Source organism: Betta splendens, chromosome 19, assembly GCF_900634795.4.
Source record: "Betta splendens chromosome 19, fBetSpl5.4, whole genome shotgun sequence".
In the NCBI taxonomy this organism is placed as follows: Eukaryota; Metazoa; Chordata; class Actinopteri; order Anabantiformes; family Osphronemidae; genus Betta; species Betta splendens.
In genome coordinates this window covers 5,431,518-5,452,513 of record NC_040898.2, presented here as the reverse complement: position 1 = coordinate 5,452,513, position 20,996 = coordinate 5,431,518, and the positions used below count along the sequence as shown (strand labels likewise).

Genomic DNA, 20,996 nt, shown 5'->3' with positions numbered 1-20,996 from the left:
TAAAGATCTGGATTGGTGCTTTTATTTTGAAAGATGAAGAAATGAAGAATGTCCAGGTATTTGTTAAACAGTAAAATAGTCTTATTTTTCTTTTCGTTTATGTTTTAGCTAATGAGCTAGATTCATGCCTTCAATTTGAAGTGATATAGAGGAAGCCTATGTGGTAAATTGTAGAATAGTCTCATTAACTAATCACAATAAACCAGTTGAAAGCAGAAATACTGTTTATTTGTTCTTTGTTGTTGTTGTTGTTGTTGTTGATTTTTTTGTTGTTTCTGTTTGGCTGTGGGTAACTTGGGAAGCGGGATGAAGTGAGTCAGGTGAGAGAACCGATCGATAACAGTCATAACGACATTGTTGGAGGAAGTAAGGCCGGCGACAAAGTCCAGGGCTACAATGCATTCCTTGATCTCTCAACTGAACTCCTCCAGTTCAGTCATGGATTGTGCAGGCGAAGCCACATGTGTCCCAACACCACCGGATGGTAACAGATAGGAACGATGAGAAAGATTATCTCCTCTGTATGGTCATCAGGGAAAGACAAGGTGACGGGTCCAACTAACAGCTAACGGCATGCGGCTCTGGCGTGCATCTAACAGCTATAACTCAGAAACTGTTGATCATTGATAAATGATTTTGCATTACAATCACATGAGCTACTTTTAGCAATTATTCAGCAATACATTCAGCATGGAAGCATTCATTTGCATTTTCTTTTGGAAATGCCTTTTCTAGTTATCATTATCAAAGTTTCTGTTCCTGTGGAGGCAGCGCTTCAGTGTAGCCACGTCGCCCTCTGGCGGTGACGGCGTTGAACCGCATCTCTGCGCAGGGTGCTGGCAGATAAAAAGCGCTCGCGCGCTCCGCGTCTCCTGCCGCAGTAGTTGTGTGGGTGAAGCGGTGCGTCTCCCGAAGAGCAGCCCGGCGTCGCCAAGTTCTCTGCAGAAAGGAATCTTCTCATTAAACAAGGTCAGACCCTAAATATGCCTGATTTACTCTACAAACATGCTTAAGATGTGTCTCCGTAATTAACACAATTACGGTCTTTGCGGAACGTGCGTCTTTATTGGTTTAGACGCGTTGGCTGTGCGTTAACGCGCCACAGTTCGCTCCGCAGGCTGCGGGGGAGCGCAGATGCGTTCAAACTTTATTCGATCGCGTTTGCTTTGGTGCGGACTCGCGGACAGGACTCGGTCTTGGGTCTGTTGCAGCAGTGGCAGCGCCGCTAATCCTGGATTTCTGCTAATCTTCCAGCAACACGCAGATCTCCTGCCTCCGCTGCCAAAAATAAACCCTCTGTCTGACAGGAGTAAACACAGAATGTAAACACATTTCCCTAATATTTCCAAATGCACCTCAAAATACCTATCGATTGACTCGTCAACAGGCTCAGAGGCAGAGCTCTGCGCGGTCTTTGATTGTTCTATCAATAAACGTTTACATGGACAATATTCATTTTATTGAGTTATATCAAGTATATATTTGTGGCACATCTCAGCCTTTAAAAGCCCCGTGTCTCATTCAGGCCTCGGTCAGTCAGTACCAGCATCCTTTTGGCTCAGCTGCCACCTCCACATCAGCGGTAAGAACAGCAAATCCCCCCTTGGCTCCACGCTGGCATGCAGGGGTGGACTGCTGAATCGACAGCAAACTGGTCCAACAATCCCCCGCACCCTCCGCAGCGTTTGAAACCGCCCGCTCCCACCGCCCTGGGAATAAATTTCCAATTTGAAGGGCTGTGAGTCGAATGCATCGACCCACGCTCAGCAGGAGAGCTCGTTGGTGTGCGTTGGTTTTGCCCTGGTTCTACGTGCATCCGCTTTTTGTGTGTGTGGAGTGGGTGGCTAGTTGTGGTTCTCTCCTCCTCTTCCTCCTCTTCACCTAATGATAGCTCCGAGTCCCCGATAACGAGCTCTCTGTGGAGCTGGAGTGTCCTCAAACATCTGCAGTGCTTCTCCCCCACTTTTTTTTTGCCACCTCTCGTAAATCGCACATTTCTGCGCTCTCATCGCTTTGTGTGGGCGACGGGCGCCCAGTCAGCTGCGGTTCAGCCCCAGTCACTTTCTTATGATCATACCGCAGGTCACCGGCCTCGCTCTCCTGCCGTCAGCATGATGAAGGACTGCCTGCAGTTCCTCATAGAGCCGGCCAAAAAGCTCAAAATACGACTCAAGGTACACATGGTGAGTTTGCTAGTTTTGTGCCTGGGGACATTTTGAAACTCCATCTCCTGTGTATTTTTACCCCAGGAGTCCCGTAAGCGGGTGCGACATGAAAAGAAGGAGGCGCCGGTGGAAAGCCAGCTGTTTATTATGGAACTGGCCCGAGAACTCAACAAAATCTGTCAGGTGAGCCCCGCTCTGCTTTCGCCTCTTGCTCCCATGCAAACGCCCAGAGGGTCATTTGTACGGTGCTGTGCCGCAGAGGTCGGGCGTCCTCGGCCACATCTGGACCGGCGAGGACATCTGGCCGGCCAGCGTCTGCCGCGACTTCATGGTGGAATGGGCGGCTGTGCTGGAAGAGCGAGTACAGGTACGCAGCAGCTCCTGGCGGCTAAATACACCTGAGCGTCTCGTTAAGTCTTTGCGTTTTGCATCCAGTCAAGAATCAGCCCGTACGACTACCAGTACGAGAAGCCAGAGAAGAAAGACTGGAAGGGTCACCTCCTGTGCATGCTGGAGGCTGGGGGGGAGGCCGACATGGGGCCCTACAAAAGGATCATCATGGACTGGACATGGGGGATTAAGAGCAGACCTCAGGTGAGTATATGATGCTGGATGATGAGGATAATGTGGAGATTAGAGTCTGACCCAGTTCCTTCCTTGCATCTGATTGGAAGATGATTAAGCTGAACCTCCTTCATGCTTCGTCACTGTGTGTTTGCGCTGGTTTTCGAGCCTCTCGAACGTCTTCCTTCCAGCCCACCGTCTGGCCGGGCGAGCCCGTGCTCATGATGCTGGACGACCTGGAGTTCCAGTGGAAGAGGGGCCGCCTGGCCAACCTGCTCCCAGCCGTGGAGCTCGTCATGCTGGCCGTGCTGAACGCCGACAGCCCCGTGAAGGTCTGGATGCCTTTCAACAAGTGGAAATCAGGCTCGGTTCTGCAGTGCAGAGATACGATGGCAGTCATGTTTATCTCCTAGCTTACATCTGGGCCTGTGTGTGTGTGTGTGTGTGTGTAGGAGGACGTGACTAAGCAATGGCTGGTGAGAAGGCAGAGGTGCCAGAAGACCGGTGAGTGCAGATTGCACACATCGTCCCGTCACTTTTGTGGTTCAGTTATTTATAGGCTGCTGCCAATTTGAAATAAAAGTGAAAAACATTCAGTGCAGTGCTGACTGAGGAACAGCGTGGGTGGAGAGAGCTGATAGAAGAGGAGCATGTAGAGGGTTGTAGGTGATAAACAATGCACTTGGTGTCTTTTTATGGTGCCAGTATTTAACCCTAGCCCATTTTCCAGACGCTGCCCGCTACATCCCCCACAGCGGTGAGTAGAAACCATGTATATTCTTGACATGACTTAACTTTAATGAAACCCCGTTGCTGTAGTTGCAAGGCTGCGGGAAAAGGTGATTTAATCCATTGACTGGTGATAAAACACTTGGTCATAAACCTTTCTTCTTTGTCTTTACAGTGTGGAATTGGATTTGTGACGCAGCAGGTATAAAAACTTTTTGCGTTTGATTTGTTCATCTTAACTCTATCAGTTAAATAGGAAATTTATCGTATGTGCTGTTGTATCACACCACAGAGGACGTGACCCTGGACTTAGGCTCGGCCAACCCTGACCTGCTCATCTCCAGCGATCAGAAGCGCATGCGGTGTGGCCTGGAGCACCGTGTGGCCCCGCGGAGCCCGCGGCGCTTCGACGGCTGGTGGTGCGCCGTGGCCCAGGAGGGCTACACCTCCGGGCGCCACTACTGGGAGGTGGAGGTGGGCGAGCGGGACTGGCGGCTGGGCGTGGCCAAGGCGTCGGCGGCGAGGCGGGGCTTCCGCTCGCTCAACGCCGACACCGGCTACCTGAGCCTGCGCCTGGAGAGGGGCGCGGATCTGAAGGCGCTCACCGTCCCCGCCACGCTGCTGACCAAGAGTGCGGTGCCCAGGAAGGTGGGGGTGTACCTGGACTATGAGCAGGGCCAGCTGTCCTTCTACGACGTGGAGAGGCGCTCGCATCTGTACACCTTCAACGAGAAGTTCAGCGAGGAACTGTACCCCGTGTTCGGGACCGTGGAGGTGGTCAAGGACCTTGTGATCAGGCCTCCAAATGTCAGACACCCGTGCCTCTGCCCTGGGCCCTGCCTCTGGAACTGAACTCCCTCCACTGTCACTCTGCGCATTAAGTCATTCATGTGGGATTTTGAATCCTGTGTTCTGGTTGTGGACTGATGCCTGGTTCCTTGCGAGATCACAAACAGGAGCGGCCTTTATGACGACACGTATTTGACTGTTGTGCGTTAGTTGGATGTTAATAATATTGTTTATTATTCATTTGTTGGACAAAAAAATAGCTTCTAATGTCTAATAAAAGCATAAAGGCAGTTTCAAAGGATGTGTGAACATCTGCACTAACCTGCACAGGCAGATAATTACAGACTGGGCTGATGCATGTGAAGAGTAACTCTGTCCAGTGAACGTTTGTCAGGCATGAGCTTCTGTTCCCATGTGCTATATAAAGGTTAGATGATTTCTCTGTCAAATGTCCATAAAATATTATAGATCTCTTATAGTGTTCACATATAATTTACATATAAAATAATAGATTTTGTTTTCATTTGAAATCTTTATTAAGTGCAAAAGAACTTACAAAGAACAAAGAACATGCAACAATGCAAAAGGGTAAAAAAAGTTGCTTAAAGGTAAATGATACATGATTCTGTGTCTATTGTTGTGAACCTGATGCACTTATCTGGGTCTGCAGTTCTAAATAATGTCTAAATACACAATAGCAAATTAAAAAAAAGAAAACAAAATATAGTAGGACTTGTATTTAAGCCAATACAATCTTTGCGTCTTTATAAACCATCTCTTTAAAACATCTGGGTTTCACTGAAATGTTAATCTACTGAAAATGCAAAATACAGTGGTCTCGCAGAGTAAACGACACATGAAGCATATCAGCTGGAAGCAGTGTGTACCACATTTCTGACAACAGACCATTTCATGAAACGCAAAAGTATGTAGAAGAGTTTTTGAGAGCATCAAATACCACAATAATCCCCTGGCTTGTTGCAAAACTGCTAATAAAAACTCACTGTAAGTAGAAATCTGAAAAAAAGGTAACGTGTGCTTTGAAAATACTTTATAATGAAATACACACCCATAAACATAACTCTCATGTCAGTCAATTGGAGTCGGGGAAGGAGGGAGGAGACGGACAGAGGTGACTTTGGATTAATCAGCCATGGGCAGATAATTGGCCAGTGCCGGCCTGATTTAAAGCCTCAGTGTGTGTTACCAGAGCTGGACCAACAGAGGGAGTGGACTCTAGCATAAAGGTGTTTCTTTACTGAACAGATCGTAGCAAATCAGCAGCTACAGTAGATATGATGAAAATGTACAAAACAAAATGGCCACAATTCGTAACAGTCTCTGAATGTATTTAGAAATTAATGTTGGTCAGAATCTCACACATATAGATCACCATTCACTTACCGTGTGTGAGTAGGTTATGAAGATGAGATGTGTATAAATGATCACCCCGCCTAATGTTCAACCTCCATCCTAAGATTCATAAAACAACTTCTTTGTGACAGTGGTTCCTCCCATGACGCTCCTCTGAACCACCTCCTTGGTGATTTGTCGAGTCATCATGCCGCTGGTCTCAGTGTGCTGTGTGGTCATCATCATCCCATCTTCAAGGCAAAAAGATCAAGGTGTGATTATACAGAATGTGGTTTTCCACAGAACAACAGGAGTGAAGGGAACACTCGGTCTTCACCTGAAAAATAGGGGTCGTTGAGCATGGTGTGCGAGACGTTGGTGCGTGTGGTGACTTCTGATGGCATGTGGAAAACCTCCCTTCTGGTTAGAGACTGGTTGTTGTACTGGGACAAAGCACCTGGGGGAGCAAAAAATTACTTTATCCTGAAATCCTTGAAATGCATCCTTGACAGAGAGAATAATAATAGTACCAGAATTTTTGGTGACCTACACTCATTTATTTATGTATGATATAGAAATGGCACCCAGAGGATGAGAAAACTGCTTAAATCTAGGAAAATAATCAATCTTTTGGTTGTGAGACCAATATAACAGTGAGCTCTTTGTTAATTGTGTAAATCTGCTTCTTACTTCCATCCTGGGACTCGATGGTGATGATGCCCTCCCTCTCCGGACCGAAGCCCTGTGTGGTCCGAGCCTGAACTTTAAACTTGTAGGGCACGTTCTCGGTCAGGTTTGAGACGGTCAGACTGGTCTCAGCGCTGTCTCCGTTCACCTGGAAGGTGCGCATGTCGCCTGAACAAGTCAAGAAACAGTTACGAAAAACCAGAAATGATGCCGCGGTCGCATGTCAAGACGAAGCGCCAAACTGTCCGTTTCACCTCCACCGTGCAGCTGTTCACAGGTCACTACATAGCCCAGGATGTCTCCATTGGGCTTGCGAGGTTTCTCCCAGCTGAGCTGCAAGGAATCAGGGCTTAGGGCAGTGAAGATCAGGGGCCCCGGGGCACTGGGTGTGCTCAGAGTGAAGGGAGAGCCTAGAGCAGGAGAAGACGAGAAATAACAAATATAGAGCTCAACAAATGAATTAAGCTGAACTCTAAGTCAGAGTTATTGTCTTAAGCCGTGACATAAAAGACAGCACTAGAAGTACCTGGCATGGGGCAGAGGGGACTCTTGGGGTCAACAGCCGACTCGATGGTGATGACTCCCTCTCTCTCTGGACCCCAGCCCTCCACGCTCTGTGCCTTCACCTTGAATAGGTACGAGTGGTTTGGCAGCAGGTCCTGGATGATCACAGAGTTCTCAGCCGGGTTTGTTACGTTTATGCGCTTCACGTCACCTATGAGAGACGACATGGGGGCAATGAGTGCCTACCATCACGACTGCATATAGTATTGTCTTTGTATTGTAACGTTACCTCCATTGAGCAGTTGGTACAGGACACAGTAGCCCAGGATGTCTTTTTCACAGTGGGGCTCTTGCCAGCTGACTTTAAGAGCAGTCGGTCCCAGAGCAGAGAACACCAGTCTGCTCGGAGTGTCAGGGACACCAGGAGAGACCCGGGCATCTGATGGAGGGAAGAGTCAAGAACAAGAACACTGTTGGATGTAATACCAACAATAATAGGTCCACCGTTACCCTTTTATTACAATTGGAGTAGCAGGAAGCAGAGTGCACATCACACCCAACCAACACTTGACACTTACCATAGAGAACCCTGTCCAGATTATATAAGGCTTCGTTCACATCTGAAGACGGGGTCCGGGCCCTCGAACCCTGAGTAAGGCTGTAGCTGAAGTGACTCTGAGAGCTGCTCTGCATCCCAGTGTAGCCGAACCCACCTGATGGCGCATTTGAGCCAAGGGGCAAAGGAGGAGGACACCGGGATGGTAAGAAGGAGGCAAAGAAAGACGTGGCACAAAGGAAGAGGGAGAGGAGCAGATGGATGTAATAGGAAAGAGTTGAGACATGGGGAGGGAGGGAGAAACGGCGATAGTCAGCATAGCTCCTGCAAAGACAGTGTGAATAAGCCTGTGCAGCCAGTAGCCCCCACCCTGACAACACAAGTCCAAGCCTTTGGCTTCATGCACCTGTACAGTTTACCTGCCGGTTGCATCGTCGCATCAAACCTTCCTGTGGCCAAAGTGCCGAAGCACCTTCCTTTAAATTTACTAAAGGATCAATTTAAGCCACTGTTGAGAAACCAAACGTACTCAAATCTGCGAAGTTGCTTGTGACGTCACCCATGACGATGGAGTCCCGGATGTTCTCGTCCGTGTACCCCCTGCTCTCCGAGCGCTTCCTCATGATGACGTCAGTTCTCTGTGAGTGGCCGCCAAGCAAATCCTGTCTACGAGAGCCCCCTGCAACAAGACAGAGGGATCAAGGGTCAAGACACATATTCACAATACGCTCAAATATTTTTACATCACTGGCGTCCATCTTGCCTGGTCCAGACATGTAGGTGGTGGAAGTTTCCATGGTGTAGGCGCCTCCTCCTGTTCTGTAGTTTGAACTCAAGGTGGACATAGGAGAGGACGACGCTGACAGGTTGCGCTGCACGGACCCTCCTGGGAAAAGGAAGTTCTGCTCCCACCTCCCATTAACTGTGTAATCTGTGAAACACCACAGTTGCCAAAAGACACATTTTGATGTTAGCATTAGACCGTGGATTGGAACAACACAGTCACTGACGTGAAGCACCCAAAACATGGCTGTGCCAGTCCCTAGAGGAAACACCAGCAGGTTTAGACTTTCAGTTCCAGCCAAGTCACATCAACAGCAACAGCAACTTTTCTGGACCTAATCTGCTGCTGCCATTATCCTGTTTAGTGCTGTCTGAGCCATTCCGGTTGTTGCTTTACGTCACAAATGCACATCAGATCATGAAAATATACACAGTTGTGATAAAAAAGATGGTATCATTAAGACTGGTCTGCAGAAGTGACACTGTATTTTATTCAGAACCCCCTTTCGTCCACAAAGCCGCACCGTGGCTAAAAGCCGAAAAGCCTCCTCCTGATCGCCACCTCTGTAAGTGGGGTGGAAAGAAGAGGCAGAGGCAGGCGCCTGGGAAAGCCTGCCACCCGATCATCAACTGGAGATGGAGCAGTTGATGCCAGCGCTTCTCTTGGAGCAGGCTGCAGGAGGACAGATGGAGCGGGCCCCGACTAGGGCCAAGGAGACAGGGTCTAGAGCCCAACAACAAATGGTCGCCGCTCGGACCGGATGGAAGGTGGACTTGCACCGTGTGCAGTAGCTGGCATGCTGGTGTAGCTGCCTGACTATCTGTGGCTCTGATGGACTGGTCTTCACCTGGCAGGGCTGTTTGGGCGTAGCTGGGGCGGGGGCCCTCGTCTGAGCTCGCCTCTGTGTCTGTGCTGAGCCGACTGGGGATGACGTCCACTCGGTTATTCCAAGACACCTTACGAAGATCCAGGTCAGACCCCACCAACTGGAGATATTTCCAGCCTTGTATTCGGGGTCGTAAGGAGAAGTAGGCAGGCAAGGGGAAGAAGTATCAACGGTTTGTGTTATTATGCAGTTCTTCAGGAGAAAGTGAGAAATGTAGAATTGTGTGATGTGATTGTGATCATAAAGTAAAGATCATAATGTATTGATGGAAGCAGCGTTTGTTGGCGCCTGCCTGCAGGAAAGATGTCTACCAGATGCATCTGATTAAAAAGGGCAAGGTCATGGGAGAGATGCCTTTTTTGAACTTTGAGGTTCTTTCAGCGCTTGTGTACAATAATTAACATCAGCCTCTTCAGGCATTTGAAACAGACAAGGAGCCAGGAGAGCAGAGGTCTGTTTCACCTTAGCTCACAGTTTGAAACCCTGGTGAAGAAAAGCACTAGTACACTGAGTTTGGTCAGTTGTTGAATAGCTTGAGATCTTGGCTCTACAGGAGTTACCCACCATCACCAGAGACACTGGGAGTCTTGGAGCCTCCAGGGGATTTCAACACCTCGTTGCTGTACATCAAGTAGCTGTCATACTCATCCCCTGCCTCTGCATCCACAATAGGAACATCTGGAATGATGGGAACTGTGGAGAGAATTAAAGATGACTCATTTTTATGCTCCGCCAACCTACTGTTAGTGCTATGGAGAGTTCTTGGTCCAACTTACTGGACAGAGGTCTGGTTGGCTGTGAGGCCAGGTTGATGGTAGCGTCTCTGAATGGACCCCAGCCCACACTGTTTTTGGCCCGCACCTTGTACTGGTAGGTTTGGGCGCTCTGGAGGTTCTCAATCAGCAACATGCGCTTCTTGGGATTGTCAATCATCACTTTCTTAGCAGGTCCCACTTGCTCTTTGGGAAGGACAGATGTAAAGTATATGGGTGTAAAAAAACGGTAGAGGAAAATGAAAGTCCTCATTTTATATCTTATGTCTTACTCATTTCATCATTGATGGGCGTGTAGATGACCTCATAAGCCGTTATGTTGCCATTGGTTTCTGCAGGCTCTGCCCAGCTGATCTGAGTGACAGTTGGACTAATGACATTAAAGGCCAGACGGCCGGGTTCTCCAGGCACTGAAGAAAAACAGGATAGAAGCTGTTTAGCAACATGTAAACTGCCTGTTCATCTGCTTTTCACTAGAGGCCAGATATCATTATATATTATGTATATTATAACTTATAGGAGTTTTGGACAAACAGATTTTCAGTAATTACCATCCTCCAGAGTTTGACAGGTAATTATATCGGTATCTTGGCCGTCTCCTAGTGAGTTGTAGGCACATACTCGCATCTCGTAGTCACAGTATGGGTACAGGTTAGTCAACTCAGCCTGAGGAGTCTTCACGTCCAAGACCTGGGCGTCTTTCTCTGGGTCACCATAGATCCAGTACTTCACCTAAATGGACAAAACAGCCATTATATATTACATGCATCAGTTATACACCACTAAACAGAACGTCTGGGATAAACACGAACTGAATGAACGAGGCTCATCACAGACATTGTGAGGGGGTTGATTTGGTGTACCTTGTACCCCGATGGGTTACCAGGTGGTGGGTCCCAGTTGAGGTGGATGCTCTTTGGTCCAGTTGCTTTGGCCTTGGGGTTTGCTGGAGACAAAAGGCGACCACCAGGAGAGGTGGCGGTCCGATTTACATAGCCTTTCTCCTGCATCTGAAAAGTTTCCTGTGTTTTGGGAACTGGAAATTAAAGAGGGGGATACATGAGCCGCATATTCACCACATACAGTAATAGCTTTAAAAAAATGGCTCCTTCTCCTCCTTCTGTCTTACTGCCATCTGTTATGTTGACAATGGTGGTCTTTTTCTCTCCGATGGAAGCATTGCTACTTGGGTCGAACAGCTCCAGCTGGAAGGTGTCTGGCTTGACGGGGCCCGGGTAGGCTTTGGGATCAATCAGTATGTTCTTCTCGTTTTCTCCAGGAGCGAACTTGAGGAAGCCAGACTGATCGAACCGCGGGCCCTTTTTGGTGCGCCAGTTCACCGTAGCAGGGCTATCCTGGTTACGCATCCGGACCACAGGAATGTTGTACATTGGGTCAGAGGTGGTGAAGCTTTGGGTGGCCTTTTTGAACATGATCACGCTGGGCTCTAAATGCAATAATATAACAAGGGACGAAGGAGGAGAAACCTTTGCTTCAGTGTTCAGTGAACAGGAAGATGCCTCTAACACGCGTCTACAATGTCATGTCTCCACTCACCTGGCTGGTCTGCGATGGTGACAGTGGTTCTTGGGTAACGTCCAAGCTTCGCCCCTTGCCGTGGGTTGCTGAGGTCCATCACGAACTGCTTGACTTGTTTATCCTCCAAGAGACCGTCCTTCTCACCCAGCTCCAGCAGCGGAACAGGAACTATCTTCTGAGTCTCACCAGGGCCATACATGAGGTCTCCTTCCACAGTGACATAGTCCTAACGCGGCAGAAAAGGCCAGGTTAGGAAAGATGCTTAGCTTACCTACTTATCATGGTCTAGATCTTCTCTGGGTGGACAACCATACATCCATATGGACCAAATAGCACCAAATCATCCTACCCCACCTAGTTAGCTTACCTTCTTGTCTTTGGCGGTCAGGTCCCGTGTGCGGTAGGTGACCTGTGTGCGTCCATCCTCTATAATCTCTCTGGTAATTGGGATGTTGGCCACCCCCTCCTGTCTGCTGTAGGTGTATGCTGGCTGTAGGAATGAGAACACGCTGGTGGCTGTGGAACAGAGACAAGGTGAGCATCGGTTAATCAGTCCAAGGGGAAGATTACATATTAATAATGCAACCCATTTCTCACCATGCTCTTTTAAGATGGTGATGTTGACAAAACGTTTTCCAATCTCAGCAATTCCGAACGGCACATCCCTGGCCTCCACCTGCAGCTGCTTCTTGTCGTCGTCTTCATCCTTGACAAAGAGCGGAACGTGAACATCTACTGACTCCACGCCCTCCTGGAACTCCACGGCACCGGCAGCCTCTGGAAAACCACACAAGTCGAGAACATGATGGATGGAACGACTGAAAAAGGTGCTCAGCATAGACGCGGCCCAGATAATATTAAGTTGGCTAGATGCTAAACTTTAACACACCCCTGTCTGTGGCCACTGTGTAGTAGCCAGGCACGACTTTGAGGTCCTGGAAATTTCCCGATTGGACATTTTTCTCTGTGAGTTTCACAATATCAGGATAACTGCTGCGAGGAGCCGACAGGACAGTGTCCATGATGGTGTAGTCCTGCCTGGAGACCACAGGAGACAGACATGCATGACCAATGCATCATCTCAACAGGAATCTGCTGATGTCTATTTCACTGTAATGATTAGAAGATTACCTTTTTCCGGCATTTCTTTGCATTCTGTAAAACATTGACATGTTAATGGTGACACTGAGATGGTGACAAAAACAGCAGAACATGAGTTTGTAAAGGAACCTACTTAAACCACAGCTTACCTGAAGGCTGTCTTTTGCACCTTCTGGGCCCCTGGAATTTGCTTGTACACCTCATTTAGCTGGATGCAAGAATAAAGAGTTTTCAGTAATAAAACCATCGTTCTTGCACCTACACAGGCTTCCTACTAAACTAAAGCAGACTCACGTTGTCAGACACCTCCTTGCGAAGCTGTTCGGCATCTTTGGAATCCGGACGGGACAAGTTGTCAGAGAACAATCTGTTTAGCCGCAGGGAAACTGGGAACTGGACTAAAAGTGACAGGAAAGTGAAAGAAAAATTAATAATAATTCTTAAATTCACATCAGAACATTTATTCAATTCATTATTTTAGTCTTCAATATCACTCACTCGTTTCTTTAGGGTTGGGTTTGATCAAAGCCTGTGGGTGGTTGAATCCTCGGTGTACATTGTCTGTGACCTTCCAGCGAACCACATCGGTCCCTTTGGGGGGGCCGGTCCTGACCATTGGCGTGTCCAGGTGGTCTGAAGTGAGCAGCGACTGGCGAAGCAAGTACTCATCTTCCTTAAAGCCAACCATGCGACCTGCAGGAAACATAGTATTATATCATATTCAACATAGGTCACGTAGGAAAAGCAGAACTATCAACTCCGACTTGACAAACATCTTACCTCTCCTACAGCAAGGCAGCAGTGCAAGGCAGCCCTGTGTTGAGAGATGAGAAGAGGCATTATTTCAATTCTTAAGCATTTGGCGTATTAAAGCTGGGTGTTGTTGTTTTTTTTTTTTACCTGTAAACAGCTCTTGCAGCACGCACAGTATTTCCAGCAACAGAGCAGCAGAAGTGCCAGAAGTAACAAAAGGAAGAGGAGCAGAGGGAGCAACCACAGGAGACTAGCAGGGGGACAATCTGAGGTTCAGCAGAGGAAGAATGAAACATTATGAACGTTATACAGAACTACCTGAAGTCACATAATAATAATAATAATTATTATTATTATTATTATAATGGGCGAGTGTAAAGCTGACCTTTTTTCTTGAGCACCTCAACATCCAAGGTTTTAGATGCCGAATTTCTGGGGTGGTTAACAGTGTAATTATATGTGCAGTCATCATCCTCATCCCGGAAGCTGCATGAATCAAGTACACTCTCCGCTGTAAGCACAGAAACACACGCACATAGTGACCATAATGGTCATCTTCATTGCGGGGGATCAGTCATTCATCCTTTGGTTTGTGCTTACGTTCTTTGAGTTCATCCACCATCACTATTTTGAAGGGGCATTTGTCACATTCCTCCTTCTGCTTCCTCTCTCCTGTCTTCCAGGCTTGACACTGGACACAGCTCCTTGTACCCTCACAAGCGCCCAACTGAGCCTGGACACATTAACACACATTGGGCTATTAATAATAAAAATCGATGCTACATTAGGCTTAAAATGCAAAAAACACAAACTGATATCGGTTTTATACAAATCCTCCCATTGCATCCACACACCTGGAAATTGGGCTCACAGGTTGAACTCATCTCAAAGCCAGTGTCCACGCACTCACAGCGGCCGCACACGCATTTACCTCGCCCGTTGCAGACGCCCTGGCACAGATAAAGTCACAAGCGACCGCCCGATGTGAGAAACGACGTCACTCAAGGCCGTGGAACAACAAACGACACCCGCTGGCCCTGCTCACCTTCTTGTCCCTGTCCAGACAGGTCTCGTTGCTCTTGGTGCACTCGCAAGCGCTGCCGGTCCAGCCTTCTGTACACGCACACTGACCCATAACACATGAGCCACGGGCTGATGGGAAATCGAAGAATAAGGTAAGAGAAGACCTGCTTTGGGTCAGTGGTGTGTGAAATCAAGACAAAAAGTCTCAAACACTTAGACACTGACTGATAATAACTGTATATCAATTTTCACTTGTACTGTATATTCCTATCTAAAGCCCAAGCTCGGGACGTATGAGCCGTACCGTTACAGAGGAACCCCGCGTATCTCTGACACTGGGTCTTGTCGTGCTGACAGTAGGGCCCTTCAAACTGTTCTGGATTGTGGCACACGCAGGTTCCACATTCACAGTCTCCACGGCCCGAACAGGCCTCTTTCATGTCAGGACCTATACACAGGCTGGATTCTGAAGCAGAATCACTGGCTGAGCAGTTACAGAACTTACCCAGCCTGTATTGGACACACGGACCCAAGCACAAACAAAGCTTTTGTTAGGTCCAAAGGATGGATCATCTCAGTGTTCTGCATTGAAATGAATAACTACAGTCTCACCAGCCATGACTGCATTGACACTTCCCACACACCAGGTCACCGTTACCATTGCATCTGGCTGCTTTAGAACTGGGATTCTGGAGGCCAGACACAAGTGGAATTTAGATAAATAATAAATAAACTGTTGTTTAAAATAACCTCAGCTTCAAATGCACTGTTGGATTTGTGTCTTCACCTTCTCACAGTCACAGGTTGCGCACAAGACCGAGGCCTTGATGTTGACGCCATCGTTAAAGGTTGTGGGCTTGACTCTAATGGTCCCCTCTCTGTCGTCACTGTTAGCCGTGCAGACGGAGTCCTTGCCAATCGTCCGCTGGGCTTTGAGGCGCATCTTGAACTTGCCCTGGAGAGGATGTTTATCGTTTACAAAAAATGTGCTCAGAAACTTTATTTGTGTCTTGATGCCTCATTGAACCAGCTTAACTGAATTGAACCTTGACATTTTGGAGTTTTCGACAATACTGACTATTTCTCCTTTAGCTGTTTCCTTCTGTCTTTTCTCTTCATATATTGCATTCTTGTCATGTCTGTCTTTGTTTATACAAAGGAATTTAGTTACTTATTTAGTTAGAATGTGTCTTTTCTCTTACTATTGCTCCTGGCTTGAAGTCAAAGACCCCATATTCTGCAACCTTTTCACTTGCGGTCAGAAACTGGGCTTCAAAGGCCTTGGGTCTGTCTTCTGCACGTATGCTCATTTTAGAACGGATACTCTGAAAGTCAAATTAAGGACAATGGACAGTTAAGTCACCACCTTGAAAAATGTTTCTCCTGATCATGATTACGGGATGTTATGTTATACCTCAAAAGCCTTCTGCATGACCTCAAGGATATTGCGGGAGTCCTCCTGCAGCACATCAACTTCAGCAATGGGGAAATAACCTTTGAGTTTCTGCACAAGTACGAAAAACAATAGACGTAAAAATAAATATTTATTCTGAGACATGTTATGACTTCACTCAAAAGCAAAAAATCTCCAGTAACCTCGTAGTACGTGAAGGAGTGGTTGGTGACAGCAAAGATGGGGATGATGTTGTGTTTGCCCAGAACACGGACCAGCGTGGGGACTGAAGGGTAATCCTGAGTTACGTCCTCTGTGTATCTGCCGTTGGCGTCCAGGTGGCAGAGCTCATCGTTGCGCGGCAGGATGCCCGCCAGCACGTTGGCACCATCGGCCTCGTAGTGAAAGGCCGACTCGGTGGAGAACACCAAAAGATGTGTGCTGTGGTTTCGCCAACCAATGGCGTCCTACATGGAGAGTGACAACAAAATACAGTGGTTAAGAGACAATAATCCTTTGTTTGCAAAGTAAATAAAGATGCAGATTTGCAGAAGAAGATTTACTTTCATTTCCAAAAACAGAACTTTAATATCAAAATATATGTTCAATTTTTATCTGATTTGATTCTGTTTAAACCACATTGTCATTTCAGATGCTAATAGTTTCACCATCGCACCACTTGGTCACTTTGTCTAATGCTTGTTTTTGAGCATCCTCACTAACCTTGCAGACTGCTGCCTGCAATATAGCATCAAAGCCTCCCTCAGGAGGGTCCAGGTTGCCAGATATTCTTTCTTTCTGGAGCTCACTAGTGAAGAAAGCCAAGTCCTTGGTCAGCTTGATGACGTTTTCAAAAGCGAAGGGAGGATCGCTGTTGGGCCACGGCTCTTTAAGTCTGACACGTGACAGAGGAGGAGAGTGGGAAAGCATTATTAACACACATTTGTATTGTAGTGGTCCAGTTAGTGTGTGTCTCACTGTCTTACTTGGAGGGTCTCATATCAGTCTGTGGCTCAGTCACCTTGTCCACAAACTTTCCAAAGCCAATTGTGTAGTCATCTGAAAGGTCTCCCACCACATTGGCTGTAGAAAACACATTTGATGAAAATTAGAGTGACACATTAATTAGCCATCAAAACATAATACTGTTTGATCCTGCTTACCCAACTTTTCACCCATGCTCTTTAAGTTGTTCAAATCGTCAGCCATGGAGTTTGAGAAGTCCATTAGAATGTAAAGATCCAGTGGCCCTTTGGTTGGAGCAAACACCTCCACATCCATCAGCCTCTCCTCTCCAGGCAGGAAGCTCATGGACATCCTCTGTGGGGACACCTGAGCCTGCTGGAGCGCCGTGTTGATTCGTCGCTCCTGCGCAACACAGGGAAAATTGGGACTGAGGCTAACAAACGATAGCACGATTACAAGGGGAGTGAATGGAGTAATCTTACCTCCTCTATCATCATAGAGCTGTGAGCTTTGATTCTAGCTGCACGACTACAACCATGAGCAATGATATTCTTTTCGAGGTCACATCGAGGGCCATTAAAGGTCTGTGCAAAGAGGGAGGTTGTTAACAATGTATATATATACATATATACATATATAAATATCGAATAACTTTATTTTCAAAGTTATCGGGGTTATAAAATATGACTAAAGATTCATCTGACTGAAACAATCCAGATCTTTTAGATTTGTGCCATTTGCCCCCCTCACCTCATCGGAGCAGTAGGCACAACCGGTTCCAGCCTGCAGGCATTCTGAGCAGCTCTTGGCTTTGGCCTCATAGCAGTAGTTCACTGTCAGGGTCAGAGTAAGGAAGCATGTCACAGAAAGACAACAATATGGGCATCAGAGCCACGATGATGCAGAAGTAGACATCAAGCATTCGGAAGCAGTTAGATGGCGGTGAGTGTGTTTTTATTTTCTAATTTGCTTTAGTGTGTTTTTTGGACTTGGTATATAGAAAAAGGAAAATAGTGAATTAAAATAACTTATATACTGTATAAGTTTAGTCAATATGACCTTTGTGACTCACCTTCAGCGTAACAGCAGGATAACAGGACTGTTAGAAGTCCAAGCCCCACTGAGAGATGTAACGTCCATCTCCCCATCTCCCCTCTGCAAATATATGAATATATGCTCACATACAATAAATCCCATTTACACTTATATAGAGAGAAAGTACACAGAAAGACTATTATTCCCCGATGATATCTCTGAGGTGTAACTTTAACCGCCTGTAATTTCCCTCGGTCAAGGCCTAGAGAAAGTGAGCAAGCCATGACACATCCCCCACCTTCACTTTAGTCTGTGAGCCGAGTGCAGCTCAAACGCAGAGACAGTTTTGTGTTTCATAGAATAACGAGCCCTTCAGCATTTAAAAAGCATTTCTAGCAACATAATATCAATAAGCATAAAAAAAATGTGATAAAAATCACCTATATTAAAGCACTTACTTCAAGTTTACCAGTGGTAGCAAACAGAACCTGACGTTCAGCTGGTGTCAACATGAACTTGTTTGGCTCGAAGCAGCGACGGGGTGTCTTTCACACAGTTTTAAAACATTGCCCTCGTTCCCAGTCGCCCTACAAACGCCAGCTGAGGTACGATGAAAGGGCCCAAACAGGGCGAGACCCGGGGCGGCGCCAGGCAGCGGGCCGCGCAGACTCCCCGCGGCCAAGCCACTCGCAGCTACTTCTCCCGAGACCGGAACAAAGGGCACTGTGTGAAGGCAAATGTCCCAGTAATGGTCCCCGTGGGCGGAAAGCGGCCCCACTGTCCACCAAAACAATCCAACGCGCCGGAAACTTGCAACTTTGGAAATATTTCTCCCCGAAGCGAGAGTTGTTCAGGTTAAAAAGACGAACCGTGGGAGAAAAAAAAAGCACATGGGAAAATGCACTTTAGCGCTTCACTGTGAGCTTCGCCCGACTGCAGGTGCGTGTGAGCTGGTGCCACGAGGCGTCACGTAAATCACCGCGCACGCTGGGTCGGGGGGAAAAACACTGGGCTCGGTCACTCAGTATGAGGGCGGCAGAAAAAGCTCCATCTCACACGACGCAATCAAGGGAACGCGGGCGTTTTGATGAACAGTGTGACACTAATTACAGCTTCCATCAGACAGAAATAGAAGCGAGCGCTTCATGCGTCTCCTCTGGTCTGCTCTGAACGACGGGTCATTGGTCATAGTTCAAAGCTGCAATTATTTCCCCGACAGACAACAACATGCCTTCCAGGTGAACATACCACCACAGGGTGTGGGTCCGACCTTCGCCGTGACGCCATCGCTGGGGGTGGGGCCCTTTACTAACGCGCTCGGAGCTCGTGTTAAATCACATCTGGAAAATGTTTCAGTCCTGTGCTCAGAGGCACAACAGCAGGGTTTGATAAAACGGCTAGCCTGCAATACGTGCTCATAGGACTGAGACTGAGCAAAAGAAGTCAATTAGGAAAAACATCTAAATCCAACCCTGTCCAGTGTTTTACTCTGGACCTTTAACTGCTGAAGTGAAGGGCACAGAGAACAACAGAGGCATTAGAGCATTCAAGACTGAACAAAGACAGATTACAGGTCCAACAAACCTCTTACTGTGTGTTCAGCAGGTCCAGGTCCAAAAGTCCAGCAATAAATAGGAATAAAAACCTCTTTTGCTTTTGTTTGCGCCAAGCAGCTGGGGAACGGTTGTATCCACCTGTGATTAAAAAAAAACCCCACTTCTTCAAGTTCTAGTGTCCAAGTTCAAAGTCCCTCGTCTGGCTCTTTCTTCCTTCCTGTGCTGGTCAAATATTGACTCGCTTGCCCCTAAAACCCAACTGAATGCGTCTGTGTGCGTCTCCTCTAGCGCGCACAAGACTGAGGACTGCAGCGTGACGCGGGAGCCAGCGAGACTCGGAGCCTCTGGGTGCAGACGCCTGCGTGCGCTGTGACTGGACCCCTCCTTTAGCTCCTGCACACACGCCCACACTTTCCCTCTGCAGGTGAGCGGGTGCCTCCCTTCCTATCCCTACACCCCCCCCCCCCCTCCCTGAGCAGCCCACCTGTGTGGGCTTGAGGCGGAGGCCCCTCCCTCCCCAGCCTCCTCCCAAACCCCTGGGAGTGGCACCGAGCGCTGCCTGCAGGCCACGGGAAACGCTCCTGCGCTCTGTGTTTACACCGTTTGTTGCATATGGGTACGTGCACGTTCGAACTGCCGCGGCAGAGGCGCAGGCATTCTTCACCCCGTGAGGTGCCATTGTGAGATGCTGCATTCCTGAGCGGAGGCGGCGCCGTGGCACGGTGACCCCGACACCCGATCCCTGCGTTCGCTGGGTCGCAGCGTTTCACAAAGGCAGCGCACGAAACCTAGGCTGTGAGAAAAGACTCGCTACTGAAGGCCGGCAAGTCAAAGTCAAAGTTATGTCCCTGAACACCTCGCTACCAACTCGAAGGAAATATGTCTTTCTGAATATGCCGCTGCAGCTAGTTTTTAACATATACCATGTGGTGTTTGGTTACGGACGCTATTACAGCTTATTATTAAGCAAGAGCTGCAGGGTGCATCAAAACCTGAAGACCATAATAAGATGATGGAAACATTGTGTACTAATTATTTCTCGGCTCATGTAAACGAGCACTTTCAATAGTGAAGATGTAAACTGGATGACGAACTGGCTCCACCAGTGAAACGTGAGCTGCAAAATGGAATCATTCCATGTGTATGATTCTCATCCTCAGCTCCATTATAGTCTGAAGAATAGTTTAAAGTAGCTCTTGCTCTCTGTTTAACAAGCAACAACAAAAAAGCTCTCAGCAATGCTGGTGATGCTCAAAATCTAAGTTTGGAAAAGCTAAGAAACACAGGCTGATTACATCACAAACACTGCTGAATCAGAAACGAACAATTACACTAAGGAGACTGAACTTCACATGAACAAGAGGTCAGGGAGGATGAACCACCCAGGGGCACAGGGGTCAAAGGTGAGTATATACACGCAAGGTGATGGGGGGAACAGCAAACACCTGACAGGACGAGGAATAAACCGCCTCCATCGCCTCCTGGTGAGAGGGGGCCGAACTGTGAAACCTTCAAATAGACCTATAGTAGTTTAAAATCATTTATATTGTTTTTTTTTTTTGTTTAATGGCAAAATCAATACAAAGGTAAAGCTATATTTAAAAATCGTGTATATCAGATTGCAAAACTGCAAAAAATAGAAAGAGCAAGTACAATTAATTGTTGTTTTTTCTATTCTCCCAACACAACAATTACTTTATCTTTTCTATCTTCAACTATATTGAAAACCAACCTTTTGTTTCTTAGTTGTTCCTCCAAACCGATTCAAAGGAATTATCGCTCTCTTTTATATAAACCCCTCAGGTATCTCAAAGAGGATTATCAGACATCCAGGGGAGGT

The 20,996-nt window shown here is 47.4% G+C and overlaps 2 protein-coding genes across 3 annotated transcripts; one reads left to right on the top strand and one right to left on the bottom strand.

Annotated features, from left to right (window-relative positions):
• Positions 1-814: 814 nt before the first annotated feature.
• zgc:194990 (uncharacterized protein LOC568410 homolog) lies at positions 815-4,320 on the top strand. Its single transcript, XM_029133184.3, has 10 exons — positions 815-969; positions 2,083-2,174; positions 2,250-2,348; positions 2,425-2,532; positions 2,601-2,759; positions 2,921-3,061; positions 3,182-3,233; positions 3,460-3,486; positions 3,634-3,660; positions 3,751-4,320. Exons 2-10 carry the CDS (start codon positions 2,112-2,114, stop codon positions 4,308-4,310), a joined length of 1,236 nt encoding a protein of 411 aa, XP_028989017.1. The 5' UTR covers positions 815-969; positions 2,083-2,111; the 3' UTR covers positions 4,311-4,320.
• A 439-nt stretch (positions 4,321-4,759) lies between these two features.
• itgb4 (integrin, beta 4) lies at positions 4,760-19,551 on the bottom strand. Of its 2 annotated transcripts, XM_029133156.3 has the most exons (42): positions 19,185-19,551; positions 17,638-17,720; positions 17,316-17,398; positions 17,048-17,149; positions 16,763-16,967; positions 16,586-16,682; positions 16,323-16,494; positions 15,803-16,066; positions 15,621-15,710; positions 15,409-15,531; positions 14,994-15,161; positions 14,819-14,895; positions 14,511-14,716; positions 14,229-14,335; positions 14,038-14,133; positions 13,784-13,916; positions 13,569-13,694; positions 13,331-13,449; positions 13,211-13,244; positions 12,929-13,123; positions 12,725-12,828; positions 12,580-12,638; positions 12,461-12,484; positions 12,219-12,367; positions 11,927-12,106; positions 11,697-11,845; positions 11,348-11,555; positions 10,920-11,237; positions 10,654-10,826; positions 10,342-10,522; positions 10,063-10,200; positions 9,794-9,976; positions 9,582-9,710; positions 8,111-8,278; positions 7,877-8,026; positions 7,370-7,504; positions 7,081-7,230; positions 6,814-7,002; positions 6,542-6,697; positions 6,291-6,455; positions 5,938-6,057; positions 4,760-5,851 (listed from the first exon to the last, which is right to left on the bottom strand). In XM_029133156.3, exons 2-42 carry the CDS (start codon positions 17,711-17,713, stop codon positions 5,721-5,723), a joined length of 5,832 nt encoding a protein of 1,943 aa, XP_028988989.1. In that variant the 5' UTR covers positions 17,714-17,720; positions 19,185-19,551; the 3' UTR covers positions 4,760-5,720. The 2 variants fall into 2 exon arrangements, with proteins under 2 accessions (XP_028988989.1, XP_028988991.1); XM_029133158.3 differs by lacking the exon at positions 7,370-7,504 and having other exon boundaries at positions 19,185-19,550.
• Positions 19,552-20,996: the final 1,445 nt, after the last annotated feature.

Excerpts from the sequence above, each read along its gene's own strand:
- itgb4 (XM_029133156.3), bottom strand. The coding sequence starts at position 17,713 with ATGGGGAGATGGACGTTACATCTCTCAGTGGGGCTTGGACTTCTAACA. Across the intron at positions 14,717-14,818 it reads TGTCAATGCAGTCATGGCTG|GCTGGGTAAGTTCTGTAACT; the intron begins GTGAGACTGTAG and ends TGTCCAATACAG. Across the intron at positions 13,245-13,330 it reads GCTGCAAGAGCTGTTTACAG|GGCTGCCTTGCACTGCTGCC; the intron begins GTAAAAAAAAAA and ends CTCTCAACACAG.
- zgc:194990 (XM_029133184.3), top strand. The coding sequence starts at position 2,112 with ATGATGAAGGACTGCCTGCAGTTCCTCATAGAGCCGGCCAAAAAGCTC. Across the intron at positions 2,533-2,600 it reads TGCTGGAAGAGCGAGTACAG|TCAAGAATCAGCCCGTACGA; the intron begins GTACGCAGCAGC and ends TTTTGCATCCAG. Across the intron at positions 3,234-3,459 it reads GCAGAGGTGCCAGAAGACCG|ACGCTGCCCGCTACATCCCC; the intron begins GTGAGTGCAGAT and ends CCCATTTTCCAG.